Raw genomic sequence first — 16,323 nt, forward strand, 5'->3', positions numbered from 1 at the left:
AATGGCTAAGAAGTTGCAGCCATGAGGAGATGTCGCGGGTGTTGTGCATTCCGGGAGAGGATTGGGTCACTGAAAAAGGAAAAAGGGTACTCAAGCGTGACCAACTCACCAGGATCGCTAAAGCGTGGATTTACTTTGTTTGCGCTCGTCTCTATCCAATCAAGCACTTCACCACTCTCGACGAGGATCGTATCCAGGTGTTGTTCTGCATTGTTAAAGGCCTTTCCATTAACGTCGGTCGATTCATCTATAATTGGATGAAGAAACTCGACTATACTAATGAACGACACGGTTTGCCATATCCGGCGATCATTACCGGCCTTTGTACAAATGCGGGGGTACCACGCTCGAAAAGGGATACGATACACAGTTCAATGGGGCCTATTACGGATTCCATTATCGAGCGGTACAAGATTAGGGAGGATCCACAAGCGGAGGAAGAGGAAGAAGCGGAGGAAGAGGGTGAAGAGGGGGAAGCGGAGCCCTTATTGCGCTTACCAGCGCCTCCGGTAATCGACCCCGCCACCATCGACTACATTGCTCATTGCTCCAACTATCTCGTCAGCGGGTTCCAACACACGCAACAGTACATGCACCAACAAGCGGAGTATGGCGCCTCTCACATCAATCAGTTGAACGATCTCTACTCTCGGTGGGACATCAACCAAGATAATCAGGTGTTATTTCCTCCATATCCTCAGTACTCCGACTATCCGTACGCACCACCACAGTGGCCACCGCATATGGCACCTCCTCAATATCCGGCGAACCCACCACCACCACCACCAAATGACGAGTAAATTTCAAGAACCAACAACACCAACTCTTCCATATAAATTTCAAACTCTTTTTAAATTTAAGTTTCAGTTTAAGACTCGCTTGGTTTGTTTATGTTTATGACTAGATTACTGTGTTTTATTTGTGTGTTTGAGACTATTCAGTCTTTGTTTGAGACTCGTTTGGTGTGTTTTATTTCATATGTGTTTGAAACTTGATGTTATATGTTTAAGACTAGTTTGGTTTGTTTTATTTATTGTAGAAATTTTAATTGAATGATCATTTTTAGTTGGAGAACAGGTTAAATATTGGAAAAAAGTGAATGAGTAGGTGGTAGAGTGCTTCTTCGCCGCGGCTAGGTACCTTTCTCGCCGCGGCGTGACTATTCTCGCCGCGGCACAGTATATTACCCGCCGCGGCGAGTGCTCTACGCCACGGCTAAAATATTACTTCGCCGCGGCGAGATTTTGATTTTTTAATACCGAGAGTCTGTGTTTTTTAAGAACTTGTCTCGCCGCGGCGAGTTGATATTCCCGCCGCGGCATGGAATATACGTTGCCGCGGCGAGGTTTCTACAACGCTTTTTAAAGCGTTGTAGAAGGGTCTTCGCCGCGGCAGGATTTGTATTTCGCCGCGGCGAGAGTTTGATTTTTTTATACCGAGAGTCTGTGTTTTTTAATAACTTGTCTCGCCGCGGCGAGTTGATATTCCCGCCGCGGCGTACTGACCTCGCCGCGGCATGGAATGTACGTTGCCGCGGCGAGGTTTCTACAACGCTTTTTTAAGCGTTGTAGAAGTGTCCTCGCCGCGGCAGGATTTGTCTGTCGCCGCGGCGAGAGTTTGATTTTTTTATACCGAGAGTCTGTGTTTTTTAAGAACTTGTCCCGCCGCGGCGAGTTGATATTCCCGCCGCGGCGTACTGACCTCGCCGCGGCATAGAATGTACGTTGCCGCGGCGAGGTTTCTACAACGCTTTTTTAAGCGTTGTAGAAGGGTCCTCGCCGCGGCAGGATTTGTATTTCGCCGCGGCGAGAGTTTGATTTTTTTATACCGAGAGTCTGTGTTTTTTAAGAACCTGTCTCGCCGCGGCGAGTTGATATTCCCGCCGCGGCGCACTGACCTCGCCGTGGCATGGAATGTACGTTGCCGCGGCGAGGTTTCTACAACGCTTTTTAAGCATTGTAGAAGGGTCCTCGCCGCGGCAGGATTTGTCTGTCGCCGCGGCGTGATAATCCGGCCACGGCGAGAGTTGGAGAAATGTAATTTTAATGTAAATGACATTGTATAGAGAAATTTTGAATGAAAAATAACGTTGTCCACAGGAGAATAACATAAAATCCAAAATGAAAATACATTATCTAAATGTTTAATATCAAACAAAAATAGGATCTATATCCTTACGAAGTAGATGTGACACATTGTCATCATTAAAATCATCCACCTCTTGATCAATTGGCGGTAATCCTGATGTGAACGGAGGAATGCTAGACATGTCTTCGTCTTTTTCTTCGTTACCATTTCTCGCTTTCATATGAACCACTAACGATAACTCAGGATTTGCTGGATCCGAAACATAAAACACTTGACTTGCTTGCGAAGCCAAAATAAATGAATCATTCTCGTAGCCAATCCGTCTAAAGTCGACAATTGTAACTCATTCATTATCAAGTTTAACGTGATTATTGTCTGCCCATTTGCACTTGAATAATGCGACTCGCAACCCGCAATAATCAAGTTCCCAAATATCTTCAATGTATCCGTAATACTTCATAAAAGCATGTTTTGGATTCTTATCTTTTGCCGACGAAACATGTAAAGCTTCAACAAACAATGTAACACCACTATTTTGTACGGGATGCTTGTTGTCTCGTTCCCTTGTGTAAAATGTAAAACCATTAACAAACCAAGCAGTGTACCTTGTAACCATTGAGGACGGCCCGCCAGATAGTTTACTCAACGTAGATGAATGTCCTGCCTCTATAAATATGCGTTTTCCAAGCCAGTTTTGAAACAAACGGTTGTGCTCTTCTTGCAACCATTTTTCATTTCTACCCTTCTTTGGATTATTCACTCTCAACTCATTCAAATGAATATCCACAAATGGCTTGACCTCGGAAACGTTGTGTAGCACATGGAGACTTGCTTGCTCCCATTCTTTTCGGTTGACGATCGAATAAGTACCTATAATGAAACAAATACTTAAAAATAATGTTCATATATAATTTAAATAAACAAATAAAGTGTTAAAAAAATACATTTAGATAGAGCTTTTGAATCAAAATTGGTATTCTTGGGTAACCCAATTTCGTCTGTATTAGCTAAATACTCAAAACAAAACTCAACCGACTCTTCTGCTATGTAATTTTCAACTATGCTTCCTTCCGGCCTATTGTAGTTCTTCACGTAGCTTTTCAACACTTTCATATAACGTTCGATTGGATACATCCACCGTAAAAACACGGGCCCTCCTAATTTCACTTCACGTACCAAGTGGACGGTTAAGTGTATCATTATGTCGAAAAACGAAGGTGGAAAGATCTTTTCGAGCAAGCACATAGTTTTCACCAATTCTGACTGCATTAAATCCAATCGAGTTGGATCGATGACCTTCGAGCAAATCGAGTTAAAGAATACACATATCTTTGATATTGCAAACCTCACATCTTTTGGCACAATTCCTCGCAAAGCAAGAGGCAACATTTGTTGTAGCAGCACATGACAGTCATGCGTCTTCATTCCAGTAAGTCTCAAATCTTTCAAAGACACGAACCTCTTATAGTTTGATGAATGACCTTCGGGGACTTTAATAGAAGCAAACCAGTTACACAATTTCTTTTTCTCCTTTCGATCTAGAGTGTACTTTGCCGGTGGTAATTTTGTTTTTTTCCCACCCCCCTCCTCGGGATGCAAAATGCTTCTTATATTCATCTCTTTGAGATCCAATCGAGATTGTATTCCGTCTTTCGATTTATTTGGATCATCAAGAAGTGTACCAATAAGCGATTCGCAAACATTTTTCTCGATGTGCATAACATCCAGACAATGCCGGACGTAGTGTGTCTTCCAATAAGGAAGGTCGTAGAAAATCGATTTCTTCTTCCAAGGATTCTCTTTGAACGATTCTTTAGTACTAGCACTCCGCTTTCTTTTCCCAAGCACTTCATTAACGTTTTTAACCATCTCATAGACATCTTCACCAGACAAAATTCTAGGAGGGGGTCGTTCTTCTGAATTTCCATCAAACGCTTGTTTCAATCTTCTATACGAGTGATCTCTTGGTAAGAATCTTCTATGACCCAGAAAAACAGTTTTCTTACCATGCTTCAAACGGATGGAAGATGTGTCTTTCATGCAAATCGGACAACCAATCGAGCATTTCACAGAGTATCCTGACAAGTTTCCATAGGCCGGAAAATCGTTAATAGTCCACATTAACATTGCCCTTAAGTTGAACGAATCTCCACGGTAAGCGTCTTTAACTTCCATCCCTTTCTCCCATAACATCTTCAAATCATCGACCAACGGTGCCAAATAGACATCAATATCATTTCCTGGTTGATTCGGTCCTGAAATCAAAAGCGTTAACATCAAGAACTTTCTCTTCATACATAGCTTTGGAGGGAGATTGTAGTTCACAAGTATAACCGGCCAAACACTGTATTTACTGCTCATCATGCTGAACGGGTTCATTCCATCAGAAGCTAGACCAAGACGCAAATTTCGAGTATCAACACTGAAATCTTTATACTCTAAATCGAATGATTTCCACTGTGCAGCATCAGCAGGATGTCTCAACATACCATCATCGATACGCTTTTCGGAGTGTCAAACCATGTTCTTCGCGTGTTTGACACTATTAAACATTCGACGAAAGCGCGGCATGGGAGGAATGTACCATAACGACTGAAATATATTTAACGAAAATCAGTAATAAATAATGAATATGAGCTACATGTATTTCCTAATCAAGTGATGAAAATGTACGTACCTTAACTGGAACTCCTTTAACCCCGTTACATGGAATTTTACCCTTCTTCCACCGTGACTCTTTGCACGTCGGACATTCATCTAGATCTTCATACCCGTGTCTATATAAAACACAATCATTTGGGCACGCATGGAATTTCTCGTACTTCATGCCTAATGTACCCAAAGTCTTCTTTGCTTCATACATACTTAAAGGTACTTTATTGTCTTTCGGAAATGCTTCTTTCAGTGTTTCCAACAATAGAGTAAAACTAGTGTTAGTCCAACCCCCCGACGCCTTCAAATGAAATAATGTAACTAAAAATGACAACTTCGAATAGCTTGTACACCCTTCATATAATGGTGTCTCCGCATCATTCATCATGGACTCAAACAATTCCGGCCGCTCAACAAAATCGTCCTCCAAATCATTAATCATTCCGCACATATCATCAATATCATCTTCAACATCATCCTCATTTGCCGTAGAACGAAAAACCTCACCATGGTAGAACCATCTTTGATACGAGGTCATTATTCCATATGCAAACAAATGGGTCCGAACGACATCAATCGAAAAATGTCTATGATTTCCACATTTAATACAAGGACAACGAATAGATTTCAAATCTACCATGTTCTCTCTAGCAAAATCACAAAACTCATCTACACCTTTCCGATATATCTCATTCAATCTATTCTCCCACATCCACTTTCTCATATTCATAGAAAAACCCTAATTATACAAAAAATTGCCAATTCTAATTAGTAAACAATCAAGAGAACAACAACAATTAGAACAAGTTAATTAAAGAAGAACTTACAAGATTTAAATGTGTAGATGAGACTAGTAAACGAGGACGCTCTAGAATGAGGTTATGAGAATTTTTTCGAGTGAGGTTATGAGAGAGTGAGTGAAAAAGACCAGAAATGAGAATTTATATCACCAGTCTCGTGTCACTCGCCGCGGCGAAATTTCTACTTTGCCGCGGCGAGACATTCTACAACGCTTCACATAAGCGTTGTAGAATGTCTTCGCCGCGGCAAAAATATGCGTTCGCCGCGGCGACAAATCACGCCGCGGCGAGGTACAAATCCTGCCGCGGCAGGAGTCCTGCGCCGCGGCGGGAACACGTCGTCGCCGCGGCGAAAATCTTACCGAGAGCACCATCTTCCAGACATATAGTCTCGCCGCGGCATCATACATTTTCGCCGCGGCGAGGGTATTCCTCGCCGCGGCGGGAATTCTCTTTCGCCGCGGCGAGGCTTCTACAACGCTTCTTTAAGCATTGTAGAAAGGTTTCGCCGCGGCGGAAATTGTATACTGCCGCGGCGAGGAAATCTAGGGTTACCTCGCCGCGGCGATGGCACATTTTTGCCGCGGCGAGACGTTTCTAGGTAACTCTCGCCGCAGCGAGAATTTGGTGTCGCCGCGGCGAGGCTCCTACAACGCTTATTATAAGCGTTGTAGAATCATCTCGCCGCGGCAAAAAATACACTTCGCCGCGGCGAGCTCCTACAACGCTTAGAATAAGCGTTGTAGGAGCGTCTTAAAATCTGAAAATTTCAAATTTTTTTAACTACCCGCGCCCATTTCATATCTATACTTAGCGTTTTTTTTTTCAATTTTCCCTCATTTCTCATTCCTTTCATTTCTTCTCATCTCTCTCTCCACTACTCCTCTCTCTCGTCCCTCTCTCTCTCTCCGCCACTCTCTTGCCGCCCCGCCCCTCTCTCCCCACCACTCTCTCTCTCTCGGCCTCTCTCTCTCTCTCCGTCCCTCACCTCGCTGAGCCCCCGTGCCCTCGCCCCGCGCGCTCTCTCCCTCTCTCCGACCCTCACCTCACTCATCTCTCTCGGCGCCCCCGCCCCCTCCTTCACCTCGCCGTGCGTCCACGCCGCCCTCCGGCCCTCACCTCGCTCGCGCCCACCCTCGCCGCGCTCGCGCCCACCCTCGCCGCGCGCCCTCACCTCGCCGCCTTCGGCCATTACCTCTCCGGCCCTCGTCTCACCACCTTCTCTTCGCCGCCCTTGTGCTCGTCCAACTCCGGGTAATGTTTTTGAACATTTTTACATGGACTTATTTAGTGTGAATTCGATATTGATTTGAAATTAGGAGATATTGTATTTGATTTGAGTTTATTGAATTGAAGTTTGATATTGATTTGATTTGGGAAATATATTTGATATTAGATTGAATTGGGATTGAAATTGTGTTTTTGTTTAGAATCGGATTGGATTTGAGTTTATATTGTGATTGGAGTTGAGTTTATATTGGATTTTTGTTACATTTGAGTTGAAATTTTGATTACATTTGAGTTGAAAATTGAAATTATGTTTTGAATTTTGTTTATTAGATTCAATGTCGTCCACTACTACTACTTCTAGCGGTAGTGGTAAAAGAAAAATTAGAAGACAACTAGCGCTTAACTCCGATGAACAAGGAAAACGAAGAAACACTCTTATGGGTCGGGTTAATAAGGCTAAAACACTTGGTAAAAAAATCCCGGTACAATTTGATGATAAAGGGCAACCAATCGGTAAAGAGGGTGATGAGTTGTCGAGTTACTTTGGCGTGTTAGCAAGAGAACACGTTCCACTTTCGATGCGTGATTGGAGATGTAAAGACAACGCCCAAATTAAAGAACGGATTTGGAACGAAATGCAAGAAGGATTTACGATTCCTATCGAACAAAAACACGATTGCCTTATGAGAGTCGGAGAAGCCGCAAGGTTATTTCGTCATGAGATATACAACGATCTACTCAAAGACATAATCAACGAACCAATCGCCTTAAAGAGACCGGCTTGTATTTTGAAATACTATACAAGTATCACCGAAGAAGATTGGATAGCATTTGTTGAGTATAGACGAACCGAAATGTTCAAACAAACATCGGAACATGGGAAATCAAATATCGGAAAAAGTGTGTACAAATCTCGAACGGGCCGAAATGGATATCGAAAGCTTGATCAAGAAAAGGTTAGATTCATTTTTTTCTTTTAGTTATTTCAAATGTTGCAATTATTTTTTAATTTATTATATAATTACTTCTTACTAGCATGACGAAACGGGGGAATGGCCTACGAAAGAGGAACTTTGGATTGACTCGCGAATGAAAGACGTAGATAACTACAAGGATGAGAAAGACAAATTGATGGGAGAAAAAATCGTAAGTTCTTTACCTTTGTTATAACAATTAACCTTGTAATTTTATTTTCAAATAATTTTATGTGTAGAAAACGTTATCACAACAAGCATCGCAAGGGACATGGTTGCCGGAATCGGGAAAGAGTGTTTTGCAAGAAGCTTTGGGAACGTCCCGAGTTTGCGGTCAATCCAAACACACGTCGTGTTTTAAGTACTTTGTTCCTCCAACGCCCAACGAAGAAGTAATGAAGATGCGTCGGGAAATGAGCGAGTTAAAGTCTTTGGTGATGAAGGCATTCGGTGGAAATGGTAGCATTAATGTCGAGTCGCCTAGTGTCGAGCAAGTGGAAGAGAATCTCAACGCGAAGGTTGTTGATGATAAAGAGATGGCAAATGTTGAAGAACACGTCAATGAAGCGGTCTCTTTAGGTATGTTTAATTTTTTTTTTTATCTATTTATTAAAGATAAATGTTTTGGTATTAAGTTATTGATAAAATTCTTGATTCGCTTAGAACACGACGATGTTGATGATCGTCCGAAGATCGATCCTATCATTGTTGATGATCGTCCGAAGATCGATCCTATTGTTGTGGAAAAACCCAATAGTGTTCGTGCTAGTTGCTCTTTGAATCCAACCACGCCGGTGACACCGAGTTCGGATGAAAGCGTCGAGTGTCTTCTTTTCATTGATGACACCGAGTTCGGAGGCACAATTCATGTTGCAAATGGGCGAGCGTACATGAATGGAGGCGTAGTTCATTTCTCACCTTTGGAGGAAGAAAATTTACGCGTGGCCGTTTTGGGGGTTTTGATTAAAAAAGCAAAATTGCCAATTCCCACCGAAGAAGCTCAAACCGTTGAAGATGCTATAGGCGGGTTTGTCTCGTGGCCGAAGAGACTCATGGAAATGGACTCGGGAATAGAGAGTCGCGGTCCGGTTGTCAAACAACTCTCAAAGCTCGGTTTTGAGAGTGAAGCTAGCATCGATGATGCTAAGAAGATTCCGTACAAGGTGATTAATCCCAAGTACCGATTGCTCGGTCAACATGCCAACAAAGTAATGTTATCGGAAGGAGATGTGATTATGGTCAATGTTAGTCCAAGTCTCGCGGCTATCCCGATTCCGGTGTCATTTGAAGACATTTTCGATTTTTTGCAATACTTGGAAATTGGCGCAGGGAGCATAACGGTTTATATGGAGTAAGAGTTTTCTTTATATGCGTTTTTTAATATCAATATTCAATATTTAGTGTTTTGATCAACTAAATATTTGTTTGTCATAGCTATCTACGCTCGAGGCTAGAAAAGGCGAAGAAGACTCGAAATTATTGTTTTATAAATCCGAGCTTAAGTTCGTATATCGAAAATGACGACGAGGAGGCTTATTTGTCAAAACGAGTCAAGGACGTTGGAGACGTGGTACGAGATTGCAAATTTGGTGAATTAGTTTTGATGCCGTATAACAAAGGTGCGCATTGGATGCTCGTTGTCCTCGACCTTTGGAGAAATAGCGCTATGTTCTTTGACCCGTTGAGAAATAAAATCCCAATCGATTTAAATCGATTGATAAAAAGGTAATATTCTGATTTCTTAAATAATTTTCATTATAAATCGTTCTAGATGTTTTTTCTCTTATAATCTCCGTGTTATATAGGGTTCTTGTTGATTTCAAGCTCGAGCATCAAAATGCTCATAGTAACGGGCAATCAACGTACATCAAGGCTTGGGATGCTCCGAGACAAACGGGAAACACGGAATGCGGGTATTTTGTCATTTCTTATATGCGTGATATAGTCGTAGGAGGTGTAGGAAAATTAGAAAATAAGAAATCCTATACAAAAGAGGATTTAGAGAGAGTTAGGGAAGAATGAGTAAGTTATGTACAAACATTTATTAACTGTGATGATTAGCTAGTTTTTTTTATTGAATTATGGATTGGTTGTAGATGTATATATTATTTTGAATGTTTTGAAGATGAGGATATTTGAAGATGAATGTATATATTAGATATTTTTTGTATTGAAGATTATTTTCAGGTGCTAGTACCGTGTAAAAACAGATTTTGGATTAAAAATAAATGATTCTCGCCGCGGCGAACTATACTTCTCGCCGCGGCGGGAAATATTATTCGCCGCGGCGAGACAAGATACCGAGAGCAGGCAAATTAGAAATATTAGTCTCGCCGCGGCGAGATTTTTTCTTCGCCGCGGCGAGATTTTTTCTTCGCCGCGGCGAGTTTTTAAAAAAAAATTCATCGCCTTCCTACAACGCATAATAATCCGTTGTAGAATAATCTCGCCGCGGCTAAGATTTGACGTCGCCGCGGCGAAGTGTATGATTCGCCGCGGCGAGTTGATTCTACAACGCTTCATTATCCGTTGTAGAATGTTCTCGCCGCGGCTCGGAACGTACCTCGCCGCGGCAAATAACTCGCCGCCGCGACGTATATTTCTCGCCGCGGCGACGTGCTTCTACAACGGATTGAAGATCCGTTGTAGAATATGTCGCCGCGGCGAGAAATATACTTCGCCGCGGCGAGATGTTTGAAAATATTTAAAAATTACACAATGGATTCAAACCGTTGTAGAAGCTTCTACAACGCTTAAGAATCCGTTGTAGAAGCTTAGTTTCTACAACGGATAATTAAGCGTTGTAGAAAGCTGTTGGATTCTACAACGGATTTTTAAGCGTTGTAGAAGCTTCTACAACGCAGGATTCTACAACTGTTTTTAAGCGTTGTAGAATCCTATTTTTGTAGTAGTGAGCTTGGATTGCTCCTGCGATAACTGATGATAAGAGACTATCAACTACACTTACTAAGGATAAGTGGTCTAAAGATCAACAGAGAATTGCTATGGGAAACTAGAAAGCTAAGAATGACCTTGTTTTTACCGTTGATGAGAACATATCCAATGTGCGTATTGGAGAACATATCAAGTCCGAGAACGAGCGATTTGTACGTATAAAACAGACTCATCAATTTACATCAATTAAACTTCAATGGAATCGCTAGGATGAGAGAAGTAAACTATGAGGTGCATTGTTGTTATCCATAGCTATTGGAGAAGACGAAGATCCGCAATCGGAGCAAGAGAAATTGCAGATTGGAGAAGACAATGATCACCGATCAAAGCAAAACGTAAAACACTATGATACCATGTTAATGAAAAGATAGTGTTTGGCTCAATGAACAAACGAAAATGATTCATTGATATTGAATTGATTACAACTCAAAGGTTCTTATACTCGTATAGAGTAATTAAGATAACTCACTAAGACGTGTAAGCGCACTGAGACAAAAGAAGAGGGCTATAAATGACACAAAGAGAAATAAAATGATATCATTCAGAGAAAAACGACTATACACTAATTCGATCCGGCGTATGCGGTATGCCCATGTCTGGTTAGTATACTTGACAAAAGAAAAAAATAATAATCTTGATAAGCCAAGACCCAAGACATTGATTGAATGGTTTTTTTATTTTACATGTTTTCTGTATGTTAGTAACATAATGAAATGACAATTATTGGTCACATTTAACTGTAAGTAAAATCTGGATGATTCGGATCCGTCCATATGCCCATGTTTGGTTTGAATATTTGACAAAAGACGTAAAAAAAAAAAAAAAAAGTTATCTTGACAAGCCAAACGGTTTTAAAATTTGACAAAAGAAGAACAAAAGTTATCTTGACAAGCCAAGACATTGATTGAATGGTTTTTTGCTTTCACGTGTTGTCTGTACGTTAGTAACATAATGAATTGACAGATATTGAACCATTGTAAACGTGTTTTAATATTATGTCAGTGTCAGTGTCCGTGTTAGCAGTGTCGATTTCAAGCTTATCTCGAATCATCTTCTTGGTATATAAATACGACAGCCAATTTTAATTAATAAAAGTTTAGAATCAGTATAGCGACGGTTCTCAATTTTCACTTCATTATATTATCCCCACGTATGCTTTCTCATCATTTTGCTCATATTATAAATATTTGGTTAATAATCTATAGCTTGGTTTATGTTTGATGATTATTTTTTATACGACCAAAATTTTTGAACCGTTTGTCAATTACAAACACGGCTAGTTATTGTTACTCCAGCTTATTACATTCACGATTATTGATTGTGTTCTTCTTTAAGTCTGGACGTTGGTCGGAACGGAAATTTTCTTTGGACCGAATTAGAAATTTGGGTTAGGCCGGAACAAGAAGTTCCGACCAATATCAGGCAAATTAGAATGAAATATTCTATTCCGATTCATTCTTTCACTATTCACGTGATAAAAAAAAAAAATTAAAACGTAAAATTTAGTATAATACCCAAAATAATTTAATAAATAACTACAAAAATTGGATGAGTAGTGCCAAAATTCCTATTCTGTGAACAGTTCTGGTACCGTGAACAGTACCGAAAAATAACAAAATTTAGGTTTTTGTTCTGTTCGGGATGCCAAAGTTTAGTTCCTATATTCTTGTCTTTTCATTTTTCTAAAAACTTATCTTTACAATTATTTATATGATTAATAAACTCTTGAAATAAGAGAAACTATTAAAGTTTATACGTTTAGATGTGAGGTATATCTATGAACACGGACGAAGCCATAACTTTTTGTTATGGGGGGGCTAAACTACTATAAATTTATAATTTTGGGGATTTGATATATGTTAATTGTTTTTGCATTCACAACTTGTTTTTACATTTAAAATCTGTTTGCTTTCAATTGATACCTCTTTTTTCACGGATATATCTTCTTCTTCTTTTTTTTTTTTTTTTTTTTTTTTTTGTGTGTGTGTGCACGCGCGTGCGGACATACGTTGAAAGAAACGAAGATATGAGTTTTTATGTAATATATTTTACCCTTAACTTATGTATAGCTAACCAGAATATATAGTAGGCTTATACAAACTTAAAATGAGCATCGTTTTCTGTATTTGGTTGCAGATGTAGTAATTTAGTTAAATGTAGTGCTTTATTTTTGAAGTTTGTATTTTGATGGTGTTGGTACACGATTTTCTTAAATAAAAAATAAAATAAACAGTATTTCCTTTTATTATGACGTCCAAATGTGACATATATATGGTATATGTCACGTTAAGTGAAAACATGTCTATGGAAAAACAAGCTCTAAATATATAAAGTATACTTCTATATATAAAAACATATGCAATTATTACTTTTGATTGATTTTTGTTTCAACTAATATATAAATCTCAATTGGATCATACTGGAAGTGAAGTTGGAATATATATATATATATATATATATATATATATATATATATATAAAGTTTCTATTTAAGACTATGAATGTTTGGGTGCTAACTATATATATATATATATACACAAAGTTTCTAAATATGTTTGGGTGTCATATTTAGTTGTTACAATGGACTAAGGGTATATACAGTAAAATTTATTCCATTATGCCCGCCAAAGATGATAATACATGGATATATCAATTCCCACCTTTTTATTGTTACTAGTTAAGTCTCTAGAGTATCGTAAGACAAAGTCCGCAAAAGGACTCCTCTATAATCTAGTGAAGACAGAAATTGATAAACAACGCTACATAAACAAATATATGCAGGCTAATAGTATATGGATATACAGCGTCAAGCGCCTTAGAAGTGAAGTTTCTATATTGCTATGTCTAGTCATGAAAAGAAAAATAAAGATAATGCTATAGATTGTTTATTTTGTATTTTTATTCCAAACGATTTCATAAACATAAACCAATGTTTTCCTTCTTTCATAAAATAATAAAAACTGCAGAGAAAAGCTATTGAAGCTGCTAAGGAGCTGATCAACAAGTCCATCAATGAGAAATTTGAGATTCAAAACTTCTCTCCTTCGAAAACTTATAACATAGCCGATTTGGGCTGCTCCGTGGGACCGAACACGCTTCTGGCGATGGAGAACATAATCGAAGCCTTTGAAGGGAAGTTTCACAGCTCTGGACAAGCTTCTAACCTCCCAGACTTCCACGTGTTTTTCAGCGACCAAGCGTCGAACGACTTCAACCAGTTATTTCTCTCTATACCCCCGGAATCACGGTACTTTGCAGCGGGGGTCCCCTGTTCCTTCTACGACCGACTCTTCCCAAACGATTCGCTCCATTTCGTTCACTCTTCGAGCGCTTCGCAGTGGCTCTCTAGGATTCCCGCGGCAGTGTTGGACAAGCGCTCTCCGTCTTGGAACAAAGGACGGGTTCACTATTCCAATTCTAGGGCTGAGGTGGCCGAGGCCTTTGCAGATCAATTTTCCGAGGACTTGGGAAAGTTTTTGAAACTTCGAGCCCAAGAGATAGTCAAAGGAGGCTTATTGGCGCTTATCCTCCCGGGACGCACAAATGGAGCGCCTCATTCGAAAGCCTTCGTCAACTATGCATTTGAACAGCTAGAATCTGCCTTACTTGATATGACCGCGGAGGTATTAAAAAAAACAAAGTATATAAAGTATCAAAAAATTAGAAAAATAGTCAATTTAAATGTTTGACATCGATAGATAGCCAACGTTTGATAAATCTTAGGTAAATAGCCACTTTCAGACGTAAATTTTAGGTAAATAGTTAACGTTTCGTATATGAAAGTGGTTATTTACTTAAAATTTACGTCGGAAAGTGGCTATTTACCTAAAATTTATCAAACGTTGATTTTTTTAGCAATGTCAAATATTTAAGTTGACTAGTTTCATAATGGATCCATATGCACTATAGAATAATATATGATATGATGATTTATATTTTTTTCTCTTTGTTATTTTTTTCATAGCGAAACATGCGTCTTATTCTTTCATTTTTGTCTAGCTAAAATTATGTGATTATTTACGATAAGTAGATATATGTGTATATGTAATTTTTTTGTGCTATCAGGGTAAGATTGAGGAAGAAAAAATAGACTCGTACAATGTGGCACAATATTTTGCGTCGCTTGAAGAAGTGGAATCGAGTGTTCGTAGAAACGGACTATTCAGCATAGAATCGGCGGTGAACATATCACATCAAAAGGCTGAAGCGGAAGTGATGTCTTCAACTTTACGTGCTGGCATGGAAGGAACGATCAAAGAGCATTTTGGAGAAGAGATTTCCGATGAGCTCTTTGACTTGAGACTCGCCAAGAAATTCAACGACTCGGAGACCCTCGTTGATAGTTGTGAATCAGTTGGCCTATTCGTGTTACTCAAACGCGTCTAAAATTACCATACATGCATTGGGCTCTTATAATCCCGGATAACACGCCAAACCTTATCGATTTAGAGCTTCTATTTCCTTATTATATTCACACAAAAATAATAATAATAATAATAATAATAATAATAATAATAATAATAAATAAATAAATAGAAAGAAGCCTTTCTAATATATGTACTAGTACTACGATCTGTAACCATAATCGGTGTTTGGATACTATATTTTCTTTTTTTAAAATAAACAAAAATAATTCCATGAGTTCTTGTACTCATTTCAAACTGATAAAAAATTGTTGAAGACAGAATGAACAGATACCCATGATGTTGAATACTCATGAAATGTTTGATAAAATAATTTTTGAACGTTGTTCAAATGTTGCAAGAAGTTCAAATTATTATGGATAGATATTCTCGGATATTGGGTTTTCGAGAATAATAGATTTACAGAGATTTGGTGTTAACCTAATAAAACTCTTATAAGACTGCAATTAGGTTAATCAATTTTTCTGTTTGGTCAATTCACACCGACTTTTTCCTTGAACTTGTCTCTCTACTCTAGAGATCTTCATCAACAACAGCTTCGACGTGCTTGGTACCGCTCTATTTTATTTGTGTAGAGTTTGTGAGTGCGTATTTTTCATTAATGTGATGTGTCAATCTTTAGGAAAAGATTGCATGGAAAAGAGAGGGACTCTCTTATCTAAGGGGAGCTTAGATTCCAATCTATTAGAGAATCAAAGAAGAAAAGCGTTCGAGAGTGAGCATGCAAACCTATGTTCTTTATAACTTTGATTGAGATACAGTGGATTGATTTTCACCACCGGACATATCAGTCTCTCTGAGTATGCACTTTATCACCAAATAGGATTACCAAATCCATGTATCCTTTATTGTTTTCTACCTGATATTGATTGTTTGATTGTTGATCTATGTTATCGTGCATATATTAACAATAAGTTTTGCAACAACTTGATACACCCACTAGTTGAACAAACATCTTATAACACGTTTAATTATTTCAATTGGTATCAAAGCACGTCACTCAATTCACATAGTGTACGTGATCTACTTTGTGTGCTAACGTTTTGTTTTAGATGAACATGAACGAAGGACAAAGCATTTTTCGACCTCCACTTTTGTAAGGACCAAAGTATGGCTACCGAAAGGCCAAAATGAAAGCTTTTCTCAAAGCGATTGATGAGGGAGCTTGGAAGGTTGTTGATATAGCTTGGATTGCTCCTG

The 16,323-nt window shown here is 39.1% G+C and overlaps 1 protein-coding gene across 1 annotated transcript; it reads left to right on the forward strand.

The window, feature by feature from the left end:
* The first annotated feature begins 10,684 nt into the window (after positions 1 to 10,684).
* Positions 10,685 to 15,161, forward strand: LOC149384436 (loganic acid O-methyltransferase-like). Its single transcript, XM_089628041.1, has 4 exons — positions 10,685 to 10,832; positions 10,952 to 11,034; positions 13,666 to 14,322; positions 14,765 to 15,161. Exons 1-4 carry the CDS (start codon positions 10,685 to 10,687, stop codon positions 15,083 to 15,085), a joined length of 1,209 nt encoding a protein of 402 aa, XP_089484167.1. The 3' UTR covers positions 15,086 to 15,161.
* Positions 15,162 to 16,323: the final 1,162 nt, after the last annotated feature.

The sequence above is a fragment of the Urtica dioica genome, chromosome 10, assembly GCF_054948205.1.
Source record: "Urtica dioica subsp. dioica isolate 48M chromosome 10, U.dioica_male_clone48M_v1_H2, whole genome shotgun sequence".
NCBI lineage: Eukaryota > Viridiplantae > Streptophyta > Magnoliopsida > Rosales > Urticaceae > Urtica > Urtica dioica.

Excerpts from the sequence above, each read along its gene's own strand:
- LOC149384436 (XM_089628041.1), top strand. The coding sequence starts at position 10,685 with ATGATAAGAGACTATCAACTACACTTACTAAGGATAAGTGGTCTAAAG. Across the intron at positions 10,833-10,951 it reads CGTATTGGAGAACATATCAA|CTATTGGAGAAGACGAAGAT; the intron begins GTCCGAGAACGA and ends TGTTATCCATAG. Across the intron at positions 14,323-14,764 it reads TACTTGATATGACCGCGGAG|GGTAAGATTGAGGAAGAAAA; the intron begins GTATTAAAAAAA and ends TTGTGCTATCAG.